The 18,298-nt window shown below is 48.5% G+C and overlaps 1 protein-coding gene across 5 annotated transcripts in view; it reads left to right on the top strand.

Moving 5' to 3' along the window:
- The window catches only part of PSD2 (pleckstrin and Sec7 domain containing 2), a 79,858-nt gene that overhangs the window by 23,366 nt on the left and 38,194 nt on the right, over window positions 1-18,298 (top strand). For 4 of the 5 annotated variants that reach the window (XR_004318742.1, XM_032476869.1, XM_032476871.1 and 1 more), the window contains exons 3-7: window positions 1,463-1,915; window positions 2,304-2,498; window positions 5,345-5,425; window positions 9,006-9,118; window positions 9,819-9,877. Coding sequence is in view for 4 of the 5 variants with exons in the window: in XM_032476869.1 (XP_032332760.1) it covers window positions 1,463-1,915; window positions 2,304-2,498; window positions 5,345-5,425; window positions 9,006-9,118; window positions 9,819-9,877 (901 nt within the window). In the remaining variant the exon portion in view is untranslated. The remainder of the gene's footprint in view (window positions 1-1,462; window positions 1,916-2,303; window positions 2,499-5,344; window positions 5,426-9,005; window positions 9,119-9,818; window positions 9,878-18,298) is intronic. The other variant, XM_032476870.1, reaches the window with a different exon arrangement.

Consider the following 18,298-nt stretch of genomic DNA (forward strand, 5'->3'; position numbering starts at 1 on the left):
CTTTGCTAAGCTCTGGGGGCTAGGGGATAAGCAGAGCCTAGCCAGACCCTCAGGAGGACTGAGGGGTGCGCTTCCTTGCAAATGGTGAGCCTTGACTATCTGAAAGGGGTCCGGCTCAGCCTGCTGCTTTCTTTTCCTGTGTCTCTTCCTCTTGCTGTCTCTGTGTTTTGTCTCTATCTTTGTCTCTCTTATTCTGTCTCTGTCTGTTTCTCATGCTCTCTGTATCTCTTTTCTGTCTCTTATCTCCTATTTCTCTTCATCTCTCTCTCTCTGCCCCCTGGTCTCTATTTTTGTCTCTTTTAGTCTCTCTCCTCTTCCTTGCCTGATTTTCCTGCTTACTTGTGCATCTTCCCAGTGGATAAGAGGCCTTGGTTTGTCTATGTGTGATGCTATATTCCAGGTACTGGGGATCCATCAGTGAACAGAATAGACAAAGCCCCTACTTTCATGCGGCTTATGGTCTAGTGGGGAGACAGATAATAAATCATAAAAATGATGGGTAATTATATAGTATGTTGGAAGGGGACAAGCACCTTGGGAAAAAATAAAGTTAGAGAAAGGGGCTGAGGTGTTTGGGGGCAGGTCCGTTATAATTAGGGTGGTCAGGGCAAGAAAAGGATGTGAAAGAGGGCTTTAGCTTGAGGGGAGAGCACTTTGGGCAGAGGGAACCACTGGCACAAAGGCCTCCTCCAGGGCAGCACAGGGCCCTTGATGTGCTGAGCCTCACGGTTGAGAGTGACAGCTGAGCTCTGCTCAGGCAGAGTACTGGGCTGTGGGGCTGCCACCCAGTGCACCATTCAGCAAGGTTTAGAGGACCTACTATATGCCAGGTGCTCCCTGGCCTTGGTGTAGGGACTTGGTGGGGGCTGGGAAACAGGTGTAAATGGGAACAAACAGAACATTACATGCTGAGAGGGGCTGGGAGGAGATGAAGAGGTACCCTGAGGATGGACACTAATGAGGGGCCAGTGTGGGGGGTGGTGTGGGTCTTCCTCCCTCTGTTTCTCTGAGGAGGGGACATTAAGGCAAAGCCTGAGAGCTGGAATGTGGGCAGCATAAGCTAAGAATCATCCAGGCTGTGGGGAGAGCAAAACTATGACCTTGTGTGACACTAGCTGTGACAGGGGAGCCTGGAGGGAGCAGCCCTCCACCCTCTCCCCACCAGCCACCTTCCTGGGGCCAGAGTCTCATATTCATTCAGTTAGATGAATGATGCCTATTGTGGGCCATGCATGGGGGGCCACAGAAGGTGGCACTGTGCCTGTCCTTTCACTGCTGTGCCCCAATAGCCAGCCCAGCATCTGGTACCTAGTGCTCAGTACGTGTTGGTTGAAAGGATAAACAGGACACCATCGGTGCCTGCTCCCCGCCCCCAGGGAGCTCGCAGACATAGATTGATGCTGTCCTAGCACCTGTAAGGGGGACACCTGGCAGGATGGTGACTGGTCCTTGCATCCCACAGGCTGGGTGGCCCCCAAGAGCCAGATGTGCGGGACGGCTTCAGTGCCACGTTTGAGAAGATTGTGGAGTCGGAGCTGCTGCGAGGCACCCAGTACAGCAGCCTGGACTCCCTTGATGTGCTGAGCCTCACAGATGAGAGTGACAGCTGCGTCAGCTTCGAGGCCCCCCTCACGCCCCTCATCCAGCAGCGGGCCCGGGATAGCCCTGAGCCAGGGGCTGGCTTGGGCATTGGGGACATAGGGTCCGAAGGGGACATGGGAGCAGCTGGTGGTGATGGGGATCTGGGCAGCCCCCTGCGGTGCTCCATCTCCAGCAGCCGCTCAGAGAATGTCCTCAGCCGCCTGTCTCTCACAGCCTTGCCCAATGGCTTCCATGAAGATGGATCCCCAGGCCCTGGTGGGGATGAGGAGGATGAGGAGGAGGAGGACACAGACAAGTTGCTGAACTCGACCAGGTGAGGCAGGGCCCAGTGTGGGAGCACCATTGAGCAGATGGGGAAACTGAGACCCAGAGTAGGCCAAGCAAGTTAGGGCAACCCCAGGTCCAGACTGAACAGCCCTCCGCGAAGTCATTGTGCCCACCCTCTGCACCCAGACTTTCCACTCCCATCCTGAGGTTTCATTCTGCCCTTCCAGGCCTTTCCAGCCTAGACACGGTCAGGGACCTGAGCATCTAATGATCTCCTTTGAGGGCTTTTCTAAAAGTCTGACTTGATTCCATCCCAGTGCAGTGGGGCTTCTTTCTCTGGTCTGGCCTCGGGATTTTCAGAGGCCTGGGGAGAACTTCCAGCCTTCACTCCGGGCCTCTGATCCCTTCTCCCCACACCCACCTTCCCTCTGCAGCGACCCCAGCCTGAAGGATGGCCTGTCGGACTCAGACTCAGAGCTGAGCAGCTCAGAGGGGCTAGAGCCTGGCAGCACAGATGCGCTGGCCAACGGGGGCCAGGGCGTCAGTGAAGCTGCCCACCGGCTGGCACGCCGCCTCTACCACCTGGAGGGCTTCCAGCGCTGCGACGTCGCCCGGCAGCTGGGCAAGAAGTGAGTTCTATCTCCGCCCCCCACCCCAGGCAGACCTGGTGTCCTCCTCGTCCTGAAAGGGGTGTGGGTGACTTCTCTCAGGGTGCCTGGTGCTGGGGGATCCTCCTTCTGCCACTGTCCTCATTCCAAGCCTTGTCCTAAATCTGTTTCCTTTCTGGGCTGCCTGGATGAGGGCCCACGCTCTCAGGGAGGGGAGGTGGTGGCGGGGCAGCCTCTAGGGGCTGGGGAGTGGGATGTGATGTGTGGTTATGGGGCTTTGGTGGAAGATAGTGAGGACAGAGCAGTCGGGCAGGGGTTAGTGGCCCCCCTAATGGGGCCAGGGAGGGAGGAGAACCTGGGCCTGGACTGGGAAATCTGGGACCCAGGAGCTGGGGAAGGGGATCCTGGCCTCATTAAGCCCCACTCACTGTCTCTTGGGACCAGTTGAAGGGATGGAGTAAGTACAAGCCCTGGCCTTGGGACTGAGGGTAGGGGAAGAGACAAGAGTCCTGAGGGGTGGGGACAGGCAGGAACTGTGACACTGAGGACATCAGCCAGCCAGCCTGTCCTGAGCAGGTCTGACCACCAGCACGTCCATCCACCTGCCTTGCCCTTCATGCCTTGCCATCCAGGGTGCCCCCAACACCCACGTTAGGCATTGAGATGCACAGAAGCGGCCCAGGCCTCCTCAGAGAGCTGGCCGGCTAAGAGAGGCAGTCCGGACCCTACACCCCAAGTCGGAGCTGACTGGGGGCTTAGGCCACAGGGAGGTCCCTGAGCATCCCCCTCTTACCCCTCCTTCCCACCTCCTCTACAGCATTCCTGCCCCAGGCCTCCCGAGAATCACATCTCTAACACCCTCACCTCTTCCACTGGGCTGTTGCCCCCAAACCCAATGACATCCTCCAGGAGGCTTCAGTACTTGATCCCCACCCTGCTCTGTCTCTTCAACCACTATGAACCTGTGGATCCCACAGAATCCACATGTGGATCCATGTCCTGTGGATTCTGCCTCCGAAATCTCCTATGAAAGTTTTCCCATCAGCATTTAATTGTGCTTGTCTCTTCTATCTGAAACAAAAATCCTTCTTCAAATATGTTTCCTCCCCCAGGCTCTTCACAGCCAAAATTCTGTTTTCTGCCCTGGGTGGCCTCTGTCCACTCCCCTTTTGCACATTCGGTGCCTCCAGGCTGGCTTCTGCCCCCTGCCTCCTGTCTTTCGAAAGCCCCAATTGTCAGGGTCAGTAGTAGCCTGGTGTCTTCGAATCCGGTGGCTGCTACCAAGCCTGACCTTTCTCCCTACTACAGCTTTGACAAATTTGCCACTTCTTTCTTCTTCTTTAATTAAACTTTTTATTATGAAAATTTGAAGCATACACGAAAGCAAGGAAACTCACATCTTAAACCTCCATGTACCCATTACTCACCTTCAAAGTTATCAATATTTTTCTATTCTTGTTTCATCTATTCCCTCCACAGCTTCCCCTCACATTTGCTAGAATATTTTAAAGCATATTTCAGATGGTCTATCATATGATCCATAAATATTTAGTATGTGTCTCTAACTGACAAGGATTTTTTTTACTTACAATAATTCCATTATAATTTCTGACTAAGTTAACAGAAATTCCTTATTATCTCTAACATTTAGTCTGTGTTTAATTTTCTCTGATTCTCTCAAAAATGTTTGTTCAAATCAGGATGCAAACAAGATACGTGCATTACATTTGGCCAATGTGTCTCTTAAGTCTCTTTCAGTCAACTGCAGTTGACAGTCCCCCTCCTTTTTTTTAATGCCTTGTATTTGTTGAAGAAATGGACCCATTTGTCTGGAAGAACTTTCCACATTTTGGATTTCATATCCTCATTTTACACGTTCCTATAAACGGGAGGGAAAGCTGCCGGCTTGATTGGGTTCAGGTGGAAATTTGTTTTCTTTTTCAGCAAGAATCCATCACTCCAGTCTTGAAATACCCTCTTCCTTGGCCTCCGGACACCACACCCATACCTCTCTGGCTGCTATTTCTGTCTCCTTCACTGGCTCGCTCTCTCCTCAGCCCACCCTGAGAGGGGCTCTCCTCGCTTCTCCATGCTGGCTCTTCTGGCTGCTCTGTGTCCCCTCTTCTCACACAGGCTTGTCCCCCTTCCCACTGAGTTGTTAGTAATCAGTGAGGGGCTGACGACCCTCACGGGGGTGCATCCAGCCTCACCTGTTCTCCTGGCTCCGGACATCTCCTCCAGGGGCCGCCCTCTCTTCATGTCCTCTACCCACTCCACCCATCTCCATGTCCTGTGGATTCTGCCTCCGGAATCTCCTTCCTCCCCACCACTTCCATTTCTTGTGGACAGCTCCTGCAGCCCCCACAGTGGGTCTCCACTCTGCAGGTAGTGTTCCAGATTGCAGATCTGACCATCTCAGTCACCCCCTCCCTGCTTCACACCCTTCCGAATCAAGTCCTCATCCTTCCCTTGGCCCTCAGGCCTGGTTCCCTCCCTGCCTCGTCTCTTGCTGCTCCTATTCCTGCTCTCTGGCTCTGGCCACATGGCCCTGCTGGTAGCTTCTTGGACATATTACAGAGTTTCCTCTGCTGGGGACACTTTGTATCACCCTACCCCCTGCTCCCTTCACCTGGCTGGCTCTTACTGTCCTGTAGGTATTGGATGAGACATCACTTCCTCTAGGAAGCCATCCTGACCCCCCGGGCCCAATGGTGAATGGAGTCAGAGTCTGACTGGCCAGCAGGGGAGGCATAAGAGAGTTGGGCAGGTCTGGGTGGGTGGGTCAGAGTCCCTGTGGGCCCACTGCCCCATACCCCCATTGTTTGCTGTGCCCTGCTTCTAATGGACACGCCCTGCTCTCCTGGCAGCAACGAGTTCAGCAGGCTGGTGGCCGGGGAGTACCTCAGCTTCTTTGACTTCTCGGGCCTGACTCTGGACCGAGCGCTCAGGTCAGTAGGGCTGGGATGGGGCAGTGCCCACAGGTGGTACAGCTGCATATCTGGATTTTCACGCCAGCTCTACTATAAACTTGCTGTGCAGCCTTAGGCAAGTCTCTTGACCTCTCTGGGGAGGCTCTTGGGAAGGAGCCATGAGAACAGCAGCAGTCCAGTGACTCAGTGAGTGCCTGCTGCGTGGTGGGTGGTGGTGGGGTGCTGAGGATAGGGAGGTGGGAATGCAGGAGAGGAAAGGTCCAAAGGTCTTGCCTGTACTGAGCACTTCCTGTCTGCCAGAGGCTGTAGGTCTTTACATAATTGCGGAGTGCATTGTAGCAACACCTCTGTAAGGTAGGCATCTACCATTTACAAATGAAGAAACATGGGCCAGTTCCCCATAGTCCTTGAGGGAGGAGATGGTCAAAGTGGAATTTGACCTCAGGCCCTGTTGGTGTTTGGACCCGGGGAGTAACCCTCAGGAAAGGCAGGTACAGACCCCAAGTAGCGGAGGGTGTGGAATGGGAGGAGGCAGCTCAGTGTCTGGTGGACCCCGTTGGCAGAGCCCCCGGAAGACCCCAGGCCAGAGCGCTGGCAGGGAGGGGTGGCAGTCTCTGAGTTGAGGGGTAGGTGGTCCATGTACATTACATCTCTTCACCTCCCATGTGTCTCTCGTAGTTTAAAAAATGTATTTTCCATCCTTTTTTTCTCTGCTTCATTCGGGTTATTTTCTGTTGACCAATTTACTTACTGTTTCTCTAATATGCCATTAAACCCATTTATTGAGTTTCAACTTTCTATTATTTTATTTTTCAGATCTAGAATTTTCATTTTATTAAACAATTTTTTGTAGGTTTGAATTCTCTTGGAGGGGGAATTCCTCATCTTTTCACTTATTTCCACTTATTTTCTCCATCTTTCCCTCTCTTCTCTTGAACAAATTAGTTGTAGTTATTTGAAAGTCCTTGTCTACACACCCTGATATGTGCATCATCTGAAACATCTGTCTCTGTTTCTGTCGTTTTTCTCTTGGTTTTCTGTCATATATCCTGTCTCTCTGTGTGCTTAGTAATTTTTTGTTAGATGCTATACATTTTGTATAGAATTACAGATCTATAGTTCATTATATGTTCCTCCAGAGAGGGTTTACCTTGTCCTTTGCTATGTAGTTAGAGGAGGGCAGGGGGTACAGCCCTAATCCTTCCAGAGCTGAGCCAAGGAGAGACTGCCCTGAAGTTTGATAAGGCTTGGGGTTCACCCCAATCGCAGGGCAAAGGCCGCTGGGCTGTCCACTGGAAGCCCGGTGTGTGCACCGGGGTGTCTTCCGTTGGTGGGTCCTGAATCCTAATTTTGTCTCCTCATTGCTGCAAGACTGTCAAAAAAGCCAATCCCTCTACTTCTCAGATAGGCTTTCTGCTTAGCTTTTTAGCATCTTGCCCCTTACATCTTCATATTTTGGCAAATATCTCACAGGGAAAACTGGCAATGTTTACAGCCCCTCAAGTCTCCCGGTTTGTCTCTTCAGCTCCGTGAAACCACTAAATGTTCTGCCTCTTGCCTGTGCCCACGGTCAGCAATGCCCCCAGGGAGGAAGCAGCTGCAGATCAGCCTACGTCTCCTCACTTCTTTTCTCTCCAGATCCTTGGTCCTGTTGGTGTTTGTTGCATCAGCAGTTTTCTGATAGCTTAAGAGAGATGTATTCTGTATGGCTTTTCTCATTGTTCTCAGTGGAAGTGTTGGTCGGCTGCAAGCTACCCTATTCCAAGCTGAGTCTGAAGTTCACACCAGATGATTGGGTGGGGAAGGTGCTTGGTGGGTCGGCTCACAAGCAGAGGCAAGGGTGCTGGGCTGGAGGGCCTTGTATATCCAGCCTAACAGATTGAGGCTTGCCTGCATAGGCTCTGAGGGGCCACAGAAGGTGCTGGCTGCAAAGCGGTGTTTGGTGTGCTGGTTGCTTTGATCCAGAGGTGTGCGGGCTTCTGAAGAGGATCAGGTGGGAGAAGATGGGCCTGAAGTTTGCAGTGGGGCTGGAGGAAGGATTGGTGTGAGAAGCACAGAGGAAAGAATAGAAGAGCTGGTGGTGCCACGAGGTCGGGGAGAGTGTGGGCAGTAGCAAAGCTGATCCTGGGGGCAGCCTGAGGGTTTGGTTGGCTTGGTGAAAACCCCCGGGGAAGGAGTGTCTGATCTGGGAAGTAGCAAGTGGGCTGGATGGCTCCTAGGCAGGACAGGTTAGGGTTGGGATGGGGGATGGGTTTTGGAAAGTCCAATGGAGTGTGAGGAGCAGAGGGAGGGGCCAGATGTGGGGAAGAAAAGAGGGCACAGGAGAGACAGGGGAAGGGGGAAATGTAGATGGCAGATGGAGTGTTTTTGTACAGCAGTGATTGGTTAGGACTGTATTAGAGAGTAGTCTGCAGTTTTGGATGTCTTGGGAAGCCTCTGAGGGTAAAGGCTGGCCACAGTGCGGCTCGCAGGTCCCAGGGTGCCTTAGAAGTAGCATGAGAGAGGATAAAGCCATGTGGGCATTACAGGAGCCAAGTGAACCATGGCAAAATTAGGATCAAACCAGTCTCATGAACCTAGGACAGAGGTCCAAACTGTCTCAGCTTGCACTTTCCCTTCTCAGTAAGGGTTATGTCTAGGCCTCAGGTGAGGGACCTCAGCCCCATCTCCCAGCCCCTCTTTTTTTGGTCTCCTCTGTCAGGGACCCCTGAGAGCTGTTGGCCTTTGAATTGGGCCTTGAGAGGGTTTCAGAGCTGCCCAGCAGAGGAGGGACTGTCCTTCCAGGTGGGGCCCAGCCTGCTCAGAGGCAGTGACAGGGCCTGTCCTGTCCAGGATGTGAAGTCAGTGTGGGGAGGCAGCAGGTGGGTGTGAGGTAGGAGGGATAGGAGGGAGGTAGGTTGGTCAGGAAGGTCAGGACTCAAGGAGCTTGGATGTTATTCTGAGGCTCTGGGGAGCCAGTGACGGGTTTTAGGCAGTGGCGAGTCCTGACTGCATGAGTGTTTAGAAAGAGTGCTCAGTGTCTGCAGGGAGAATGTGCGGGGGAGGTGCATGGGGTTCACCTGTCTGGAGGCTGTTGCAGGTGTCCTGGGCATGTGATGGGGGCAGAGGAGGAGGAGGGATTGAGATTGGGGGTGAAGAATAAACCATGGGGACTTGGTGACCACTGAGACTTAGGGTGGGGGAAGTGAGGGAGGCTGGGGTGGGCCTGGGGCTCAGCTGGTAGTGCATCAAGTGAGGAATGACTGAGGGAGAGCAGTCTGAGGAGCAGGTGTGGATGGTCTGGACCCAGCGTGGAGGGGGAGCGAGGAGTGGAGCTGGTTCTGCCACTGAGCTGTTCGTCTGTCTCTGTTCTTTACAATCTGTCCCCTGCCTACTTCCAGAAGGGCCCTGAAGGATAAGGAGTGCTGAAACTCCACACTCAGAGGCCATCATGGGGGCCAAGGTGCCTCCCTGGGCTCAAAGGCTGGGCCCTGGGGCTTGGCCCCCTTGGGCAGGTTTGTGTGGTGTGTGTGTGCTAGGGGGGCTCCTATCCCAGGTGAGGATCCAGACTGACTCAGGAGCCCTGGGAGGCCCTCAGCAACCTTGAATTGCTCTTCAGAACCTTCCTGAAGGCCTTCCCACTGATGGGGGAGACGCAGGAGCGCGAGCGAGTCCTTACGCACTTCTCCCGCCGGTACTGCCAGTGCAACCCTGATGACAGCACTTCGGAAGGTAGGCCCCCTGCTCCCCTGGCCCACCTGCCCCCAGCCAGGCCCTGGCTTCCTTCTCCCCCTGGTCCACTGCCACTTCTGTCCTGCTCAGTAAACACAAATGAATGAACTATGGCAAGTGGAATGGGGACTGTCTGCTGGACAAGGGACAGTTCTCCTGCCCATTGTTCCCTGTGCCTGGAGGTCCTCTATCCTAGATTCAGCCCTTTGGGTCCTCCTTCTCTAGGGGTCCCCTGTCACAGTGTTGATTGTTGGTGCAATGGGAGTCCTGGGGTGGAGGTCTGGGTTGGGGCCCTCTTAAGTGCAGGACTTGCCCTATGGGTGGACCTGAGTCCCAAGAACTGGGGCACTAGGCAGGTTATTAGAGGAAACACAGGCCATGAAGGAGACATAGCCTGGCACCCAGAGCCTTTCCTGGGTCTAAGGCTCAAGGTGAGTTTGGCCACAGGAGGCAGGAATCTGCGCTAGAGCAGGTCCAGGGTGGTCAGGTCCCCTCTAAGGGAAGGGAGGCGAGTGACCCTGATGCTATAGTGGGGCTGAGGCAGGGAGCATCACGCAGGCCCTGGGCCCCGAGGTTTGTAGGTGACCGGTCTCTTCCTGTCTGCAAGGCCTCTAGGCTGGCTCTGTCAGGAGCCAGGTGGGTGGCTGGGGTTGGGAAGAGCTGGGTCCTCACACTGAGGGTACCACCATCTCTGATTTAGATGGGATCCATACGCTCACCTGTGCCCTGATGCTGCTCAACACAGACCTGCATGGACATGTGAGTTGGGGGAGCAGAGAGCGGGCGTGTCCTCTCACTGACCCATCCTGAGTTATCCAAGAGCTGGCCCTTTCTTCAGCCCCCTTCCTGGGACCTCCTGCTCACTGGCCCATGTTTCTTTAGCAGATCTGGGAGTTGGACAACTTGGCTTCTAGACTTGGTCCCACCCTAGTTTTATCCACCTGAGATCTGTCTGGCCCTGTGCCCAAACAGGGCAGTAAGAAGAGCTGAAGCACAAGGGAATTTAGGATGTGCTAAATAAGATGTGTGCTCCTAGCCATGTCTGTGCCAGGCTAAAAGATCACATGCTCTTCCTACCCCTTGTGCTCTAAGCCCCAGTGCAGCCCTGTTGAAGTGCCATGCCCCAGGCAGCCCCTTCTGGTCACATGGTAGGTTGCCCTCAAGACGCATTCTTGTTACCCCTACCCTGACTAGGCAAACAGAGAAGTGACAGGTGGGTGCCCAGTGCTGTGAGCCTGTGCCTGGTCCGTGCCCTAGGCAGCCCGTTAGTGGGTATAGTGAGCATCTCAGTGCTGCTCGTGGCTCAATACCTCCTTCTTCTTTCCTCTGTCTGCTCCGGGGACCCCCTCACTGGGCTCTCTTGCCCTCCCTCAGGTGGTAAGTGTAGCTGGTGGTGTGCATGCCCTGTGAGCCTAGAACCCCATCTCATATCTCCTTCTGTGTCCCCCATCACCCCATCTGGCCCCACCGATCACTGCCCCCTCATTGCTCACCCAGGGGTGGTCAGAGCCCCTCTGTTGGGTTGGGGATGTTTCAGTGACTCATGGGGACAGCAGGACACACATCTACTTCAGGAGTTAACCAGGAAAGTCCAGGGCATATAGGGTGGAAAAAAGAGCTGGGACAGGCTCAACTTCAGTTCCTACTCTTGCCTCCAGGTGGTACCTCTGTGGCCGTGGGCAAGACACTCGCTTCTCTGGGTCTCAGGTTCTACATCTGTGCGGTGGGAATAATAATTTCCTTCTTAGCACCCTGGGGAGGACTGAGAGAGGTATCCCCAAGTGTCAGGGTCTGGCACTGAGTAAGGATCTTATTATGAATATTATTATGTAATAATACTAATATTATTCATTGTTAATATTAAAATCTAAATGATGGTGAGTCCGAAGGCCCAGGCCCTGGAGGATGAAGGATGTGACAGCAGCCTGAGTGGGTGTGGGCACACTGGGGCACCTGGCCTGGGGAGGGAGGGTCCTCGGTGACCTCGGCACAAAGAGGAGTTGTGTGACAACTTCGGTTATGTCCACCTGGGCCATCAGCCTGAGTGTGGAATAGGAGAGAAGACATGTGTATTCCATGGGAATGTCACCAGAGCTAGTACCCACTAACAGGCTGATGTTCATCCGAGACTGCTCACTGTTTACAGAGAGCAGGTGTTGCTAGCACACCTTAAAAGGAACGTTAAGTACCCCTTCTCTCCCCATCCCCACGCTTGGTAGGGCTGAGGCCCATCTCAGGACCCAGTCACTTCTGTGTCAAGCCCTGGATGCCTTTCCCCGCGGTTGAGAGCTGCTAACAAGGGCAGCATTCGGTGAAATCCGGGTGGAGAGTAGCCCCCAGCTTGGTGGGCCTTAGCTACCCACGGCACCACAGTAATGCCTGCAGCTCAAGAGAAACATCAACACCTTCATAGATCAGAAGTGAGTGAGGCAGGATTGTTCACACTTGCAGCCCACAGACGTTGAAAACCCATGTTTCTCACTGTGCAGTATTGCACAGTGATCAGGAGCAAGTGTTTTGGGTTGGAGTCCTTTGCATTTCTCCACAGGACAGCTTGTGGCCTGGGGCCAGTTACTTGTTTCCCTAAACCTCAGTTTCCCCATTGTAAAGCTCTTGGGAAACTTAAGAAGACAGCACTTGTAAAGCACTGGGCCCAGGGCTGGGTTGTGGCAGTTACTGTGAGCTTTGCAAAGGGCCCCAGTGGAGGTGGCATCCCCTGCTTCGTGCTTTCCTCCCTCCCTTCCTCTTCTCATTCTGCTGCTCTTCAACAGAGACTGAGTGCCAGGTGGAAGATGGGGATCTCAGGAATGCAGGGCCTGCTAGGGCCCCCAGAAATAGATCTGGTCAGAGAGGGAGGCAGTAAAGGGGCTGACAGAGGGAGCAGGTGCGCACTCTAGTGGAGGAATCAGGAGGGCTTCCTGTAGGAGGTGCATTTGGACTCTAGGAGCTGAGCACCTTCTGTGGTCCATAAACAAGGAGGAAAGAGAACTTCTGCCTCAGGGTGCCTACCATCTAGTTAGAGGATTTAGAAAATAAATAAGTAAACAAGTGATTACAAATAGTGATAGGTCTGTGAAGGGAATAAGTAGGTGGGTGTGATGGGGTAAGATGGGGGTCAGGGAAGGCCTCTCAGAGGAGGCAGGGTTGGGGAAGAGACGTGGAGGATCAGCAGGAGTCAGCCATGGAAAGATGGAGAACAAAGCCTTCCAGGCAGAGGGACCAATAAGACTGGTTTCTATCTTTTGGCTATTGTGAACAGTGCTGCTATGAATATTGGTATATAAATGTTTAATTATTTTACAATTTATTTTTATTATTTTATTGAATGAAAGAGTCTTTGAATTCTTTAGCAAGTTACAGTTTTCAAAATTTTCACACACATAATTGCATATAATCCCATAATAACCCTCCCCCCCATGTTGCCCCTTCCCTCTCCCCACTGGTAACCACTAGTTTGCTCTCTGTGAGTCTGTTTCTTTTTTGTTTTATTCACTAGTTTGTTGTATTTTTTAGGTTCCACATGGGAGTGATATCATACAGTTTTTGTCTTTCTCTGTCTAACATATTTCACCTAGCATGAGTTTTTGTTTGAGTACCTGTTTTCGATTGTTTTGAGTGTATACCTAGGATTGGATTGCTGGGTCATATGGTTGTTCTCTGTTTAACTTTTGGAGGACAGTAAAACTGTTGCCACAGTGGCTCTGGTTTGAAGCTAGGTGGGAGATGATGTTGCCTCGGGCAGACAGGGCAGTGAACGTGGAGAGAAGGGACTGATGAGGGAGACCAGTTGAGGGTGAGTCTGACAGGACTTGCTGATGGGGCTGCTCAGGGAAAGAGAGGAATAAGGATGGGTTCAGCATCTGGCTGGATGGCAGTGCTATTTCCTGAGAGGGAAAGGAAACACCTCTGTGTGTGTGGAGGGTGTGGTGAGTGGGAGAGCTGGGATTCGAGTCCCATTTTTGACACATTGTGTTTGAGATGCCTACTGGTCATGAATTTGGGGTTGCCAAGGAAGCAGTGGGATAAACAAATCTGGGATGCCAGAGAGAGATGGGGTGAGGAGGTCACTGCCATCCTGATGGAATAAAAGCCATGAGACTGGCTGAGTGCCTTAGGGAGAGAGGCAGGCTGGTGGCCTCATCCTGGGGTGTGATGTTATTTAGAGGCCAAACAGAGCAGCAGGAGAGGCTTTGATGCAGCCACGGAGATTGGATGAAAAGCGGGACTGTGTGGTGTCCCAGAAGCCAAGAGAAAAAGGTGTTTCAACGAGAAGGGAGTGGCCAACTGTCTAAAAGGCTGCCATATGGTCAAGAAAGATGAGAAGAGAAATGACCATTGGGGTTGGAATGGCCATCAGTGAGTCATTATCATTGGATGGTCAAGGTCATTGGAGACCTTTACAAAAGCACTTTAGGTGGGGTCTGGCGAGGACTAAATGCCAGGCTGGAGTGGGTGGAGATGAGGATAGGTGGTGAGGAAATGGAGGCTGTGGAGAATTCTTTCACTATCTTTGGCTTTGAGTGGGATCTTAAAATAAGCCAGGGGCTGGAGGGGTCTAGGAGGGACTGTTTGAAATCTGACTAGACCATGTGTCTATGCCAATAGGATCCACCAAGCAGGCAAGGAGAAACTGATGGTGCAGGACAGAGAAGGGAAAATGGAAGCTTTCCTTGAGATGAGCAGCCTAGCATAGGTGGAGAGTGGCCTTAGCTGAGAGTAGGGACACTCAGCCCCTATGATAAAGTGAGCTGGAAGGGGAGGTTGTCAGAGGATGGTGGTTTTAACCTCCAGACAAGAGAAGGTGGCAGCTCTGGTTAGAATTGGACATGGAGACAGGGAGAGAAATTAAAAATGCATTTTGGCTGTACAGTCAATAACACTGGTTAATGGAGTGAATGTTGGGGTGAGGGAAGGAGAAGCATCTCGGATGAGGCCAGTAGAGAGAAGGGAGGAGATGGTGGGAGAAGCTGTGCCATGAGCTTCGGAGCTGAAACAAAGATGAGTGTGCACCATCACTGCTCTCTGGTTCCAGAATATTTTCAGCACCCCTAAAGGAAATCCTGTACCTATTAGCGGTCACTCCTCAGTCTCTCCTTCCTCCAGGCCCTGGCAACGACTGATTTGCTCTGTTTCTATGGATTTGCCTATTCTGAATGTTTAATGTAAATAGATGCATACAATATGTAGCCTTTTGTTTCTGGCTCCTTTTACTTAGTGTAATGTTTCCAAGGTTAATCCATGTTATAGCATGTGTCAGTATTTCATTCCTTTTTATGGTCAAATAATATTCCATTGCATGAATATGCCACATTCTGTGTATCCATTTGTCTGTTAATGGATATTTGGATTGTTTCCACCTTTTGGGTACTGTGAATAGTGCTACTATGAACATTTGTGTACAATTTTTGTTTGAACACCTGTTTTCAATTCCTAAGAGAAGACCAGCTGCATCACATGGTAATTCCATGTTTAACTTTTTCAGGAAATGTGGAACTGTTTTCATAGTGGCTAAACCGTTTAAAATTCCCACTAGCACTGCATAAGGGTTTCAGTTTCTTCACTTTCTTGCAACACTTCTTTTCTTTTCTTCTCCTTTTTTTTTTTTTTAGAGATAGCTATTCTAGTCAGTATGAAGTATCTTATTTTGTTTTGATCTGTATTTCCCTAATGACCAATGATGTTGAGTATCTGTTCATGTGCTTGTTGGCCATTTGTATATCTTCTTTGGTGAAATGTCTATTCAAGTGCTTTGCCCATTTTAAAAAAAAATTTTAATTTTTATTAAAAATTATGGTAAAAATTGTGGTAAAATAAGCATAACATAAAATTTACCATCATCACCACTTTAAAGTATATAGTTCAGTAGTATTAAGTCTATTCACATTGTTGTGCAACCCATCTCCAGAACTTTTTCATCTTCCCAAACTGAAACTCTGTACCCATTGCACAACTTCCCATTCCCTGATCCCCCTGGCTGTTGGCAACCACCATTTTACTTTTTGTCTCTACGAATTTGATGACTCTAGATGCCTCATGTAAGTGGAATCATATAGAATTTATATTTCTGTGACTGGATTATGTCACTTAGCATAATGTCCTCAAGGTTCCTCCATGTTGTAGCATGTGGCAGAATTTCCTTCCTTTTTAGGACTGAATACTATTCCACTGTGTGTATATGCCACATTTTGTTTATCCTTTCATCTGCTCATGGACATTTGGGTTGCTTCCATCTTTTGGCTACTGTGAATAATGCTGCTGTAAACATGGATGTGCAAATATTTCTTTGAGACTTTGCTTTTAATTCTCTTGAGTATATACCTAGAAGTGGGATTGCTGGATCATATGGTGATGTTATTTTTCACTTTTTGAGGAACAGCCATATTGTTTTCCATAATGACTGCACCATTTTACATTCCCACCAGCAGTGCACAAGGTTTCTAGTTTCTCCACATCCTTACCAACACTTGATATTTTCTGTTTTTTGATATTAGCCAAGTTATATCGTATAATGGTTTTGATCTGAATTTCCCTAATGATTAGTAATGTTGAGCATCTTTTCTTATACTTACTGATCATTTGTATACCTTCTTTGGAGAAATGTATATTTTTAAATTGGATTGTTTGTGTTTTTGTTGTTGAGTTCTAAGAGTTCTTTATATGTTCTGGATTTTGTACCCTTATCAGATATATAGTTAACAAAAATCTTCCCATTCTGTGGATTGTCTTTTCACTCTCTTGACAGTGTCTTTTGATGCACAAAAGCTTTTAATTTTGATGCAATCCACTTTATCTGTTTTTTCTTTTGTTGTGTGTGCTTTTGTTGGCGTATCTAAGAAACCATTGCCAAATACAAGGTCATGAAGATTTAGCCCTATGTTTTCTTCTAGGAGTTTCTTAGTGTTGGCTCTAATTGCTCTGGTTCAAACTTCCACTACAGTATTGAATAGAAATGGGGAAAGTGGGTATCCTTGCCTTCTCCTGATCTTAGGAGAAATGCTTTCAGTCTTTCACCATGATGTATGACATTAGCTGTGGGTTTTCATAAATTCCCTTTATCACACTGAGGAAGTTCTCTTCTATTCCTAGTTTGTTGAGTGGTTTTTTTTTTAAATCATGAAAAAAAGTTGAATCTTGCCAATTGCTTTTTCTGTATCAATTGAAATGATCACATGTTTCCCCCCATTCATTCTGTTAATGTGGTGTATTATGTTAATAGAGTTTTATATGTTGAACCACCCTAGCATTCCTGGGATACATTCCACTTGGTCATGGTATATAATCCTTTTAATATGCTGCTGTTTACCAGTATTTTGTTGAGGGTTTTTACATTTAAATTTATAAAGGATATTGGTTCATCATTTTATTTTCTTGTGATTTCTTTATCTGGTTTTGGTATCAAGGTAATGCTGGCCTTATAGAATGAGTTAGGAAGTGTTGCTTCTTTTTTCAGTTTTTGCAAAGAGCTTGAGAAGTATTAGTGTTAATTTTTCTTTAAATGTTTGGTAAAGTTCACTAGTGAAGCTTTCCTTTTGTGAGGTTTTTGATAACTGATTCAATCTCTTTATTTCTTTTTAGGTCTGTTTAGATTTACTATTTCTGCTTGAGCCAGTTCTGGTAGTTTGAGTGTTTCTAGGAATTTGTTCATTTCATCAAGGTTGTCTAATTTGTTGGCATTAATTAATTGATTATTGTTACCAAATTAATTGTTTAGAATTCTTGTTCTTCCTGTTACTGAGAGAGTAGTGTTAAAATCTCCCAACCAAGATTGTCAATATCTTTCTTTTTCAGTTCTGTCCATTTTTGTCTTTTATTTTTTGAGACTATGTTATTAGGTGCATACAAATTTAGGATGATTATATCCTCTGGTAGATTGACCCTTTTATCATTTTGAAATATCTTTCTTTATTAGTAGTAAGGCTTCTTGCCTTCAAGTCTATTTTGTCACTTGTCAGTATAGTTATACTGGAGTTCTTCTGTAGTAGAAAATATGTTTCTATCCTTTTGCTTCCAAGATTTCTGTTCCCTTGTACTTAAGAGGGGTCTCTTGTATCATATATTTTACAAAAATCAAGTCTGATAATCTTTGCCTTTTAATTTGACCATTTAATGAATTACTGATATATTTGATTTCAAACATATCAGGGTACTCTTTCTTTTCTCTTTGACTCATCTCTTCTTGTTGCTTTTTTCTTCTCCTTTATTGACTATTTTGGATTATTTAATTTTTTGGTAGAGTTTCATCTTCCCCATTAGCTTGTTAGTTGTGAATTCTTCTAGAATTCTTATTGTGGTTTGCAATATGCATCACTGACTTTAACCACATGCTGGGGAATGAAATAATCTTACAATACTTTATCATCCTCTCAACTCATATACTATTGTTATCATCCTTTTAACTATTATATCTTTTTCTATATTTTATTCCCTGGAAAATTTTATTATCATTGCTTTGTCAATGTTCATTTAGATTTAGCCACTGTTTTTGTTGCTTTTCATTCCTTTCTGCTTCTCTATGCTTCCACTTACAATAACTTTCTTTCTGTCTGAAGAACCCCCTTTAGTATCTCCTGTCTTAATTTCAACTTTTTTTGGTTGAAGTATGATTGGGGGCTTTCCCAGGGCTCCTTGTATTTGGTGGGCCCTGAATTCCAATTTTTGTTCTTTGTTTTTGTTTTTGTTCTTGACCACTTAGTTGCTCAGCCTTTTGGCATGGCTTGAGAATTGACAAGTGCTTCGAATAAAAGCTGCTCATCTCTCCATGCTTCCCTTCTTTGCCCAGTCTTTACCCTTGAAGTCCTCACTGCTCTTCTATTTCTCCAGTGTCTTCACACAGATGTTTTATTAGTATTCTGACCAGCAGTTGTTTCTGATAAGAAGGTTCATCTGCAACAAGATAGTCTATCATTACTCAGATTGGAAATCTTGCCTGGTTATTTTTTGATTTTGTACCCCTGACTGATGACTGAGTGTGTGGAACTCAGACAATATTATCAGCATTGCCTTCATACTCCTCAATTATGAATGTGCACGTGACTATATACATGTATATATATGTACATGTAAAATATACATATGAAACATACTATATTAAGGTACATATAGGATCATTTTTCTTAACCCTTTGGAAAAGGTGTAGAAAATTCTTGCTTGTCAGCTACTTATAAAGCTTTATATCATTGT

Source organism: Camelus ferus, chromosome 3, assembly GCF_009834535.1.
Source record: "Camelus ferus isolate YT-003-E chromosome 3, BCGSAC_Cfer_1.0, whole genome shotgun sequence".
Lineage (NCBI taxonomy): Eukaryota > Metazoa > Chordata > Mammalia > Artiodactyla > Camelidae > Camelus > Camelus ferus.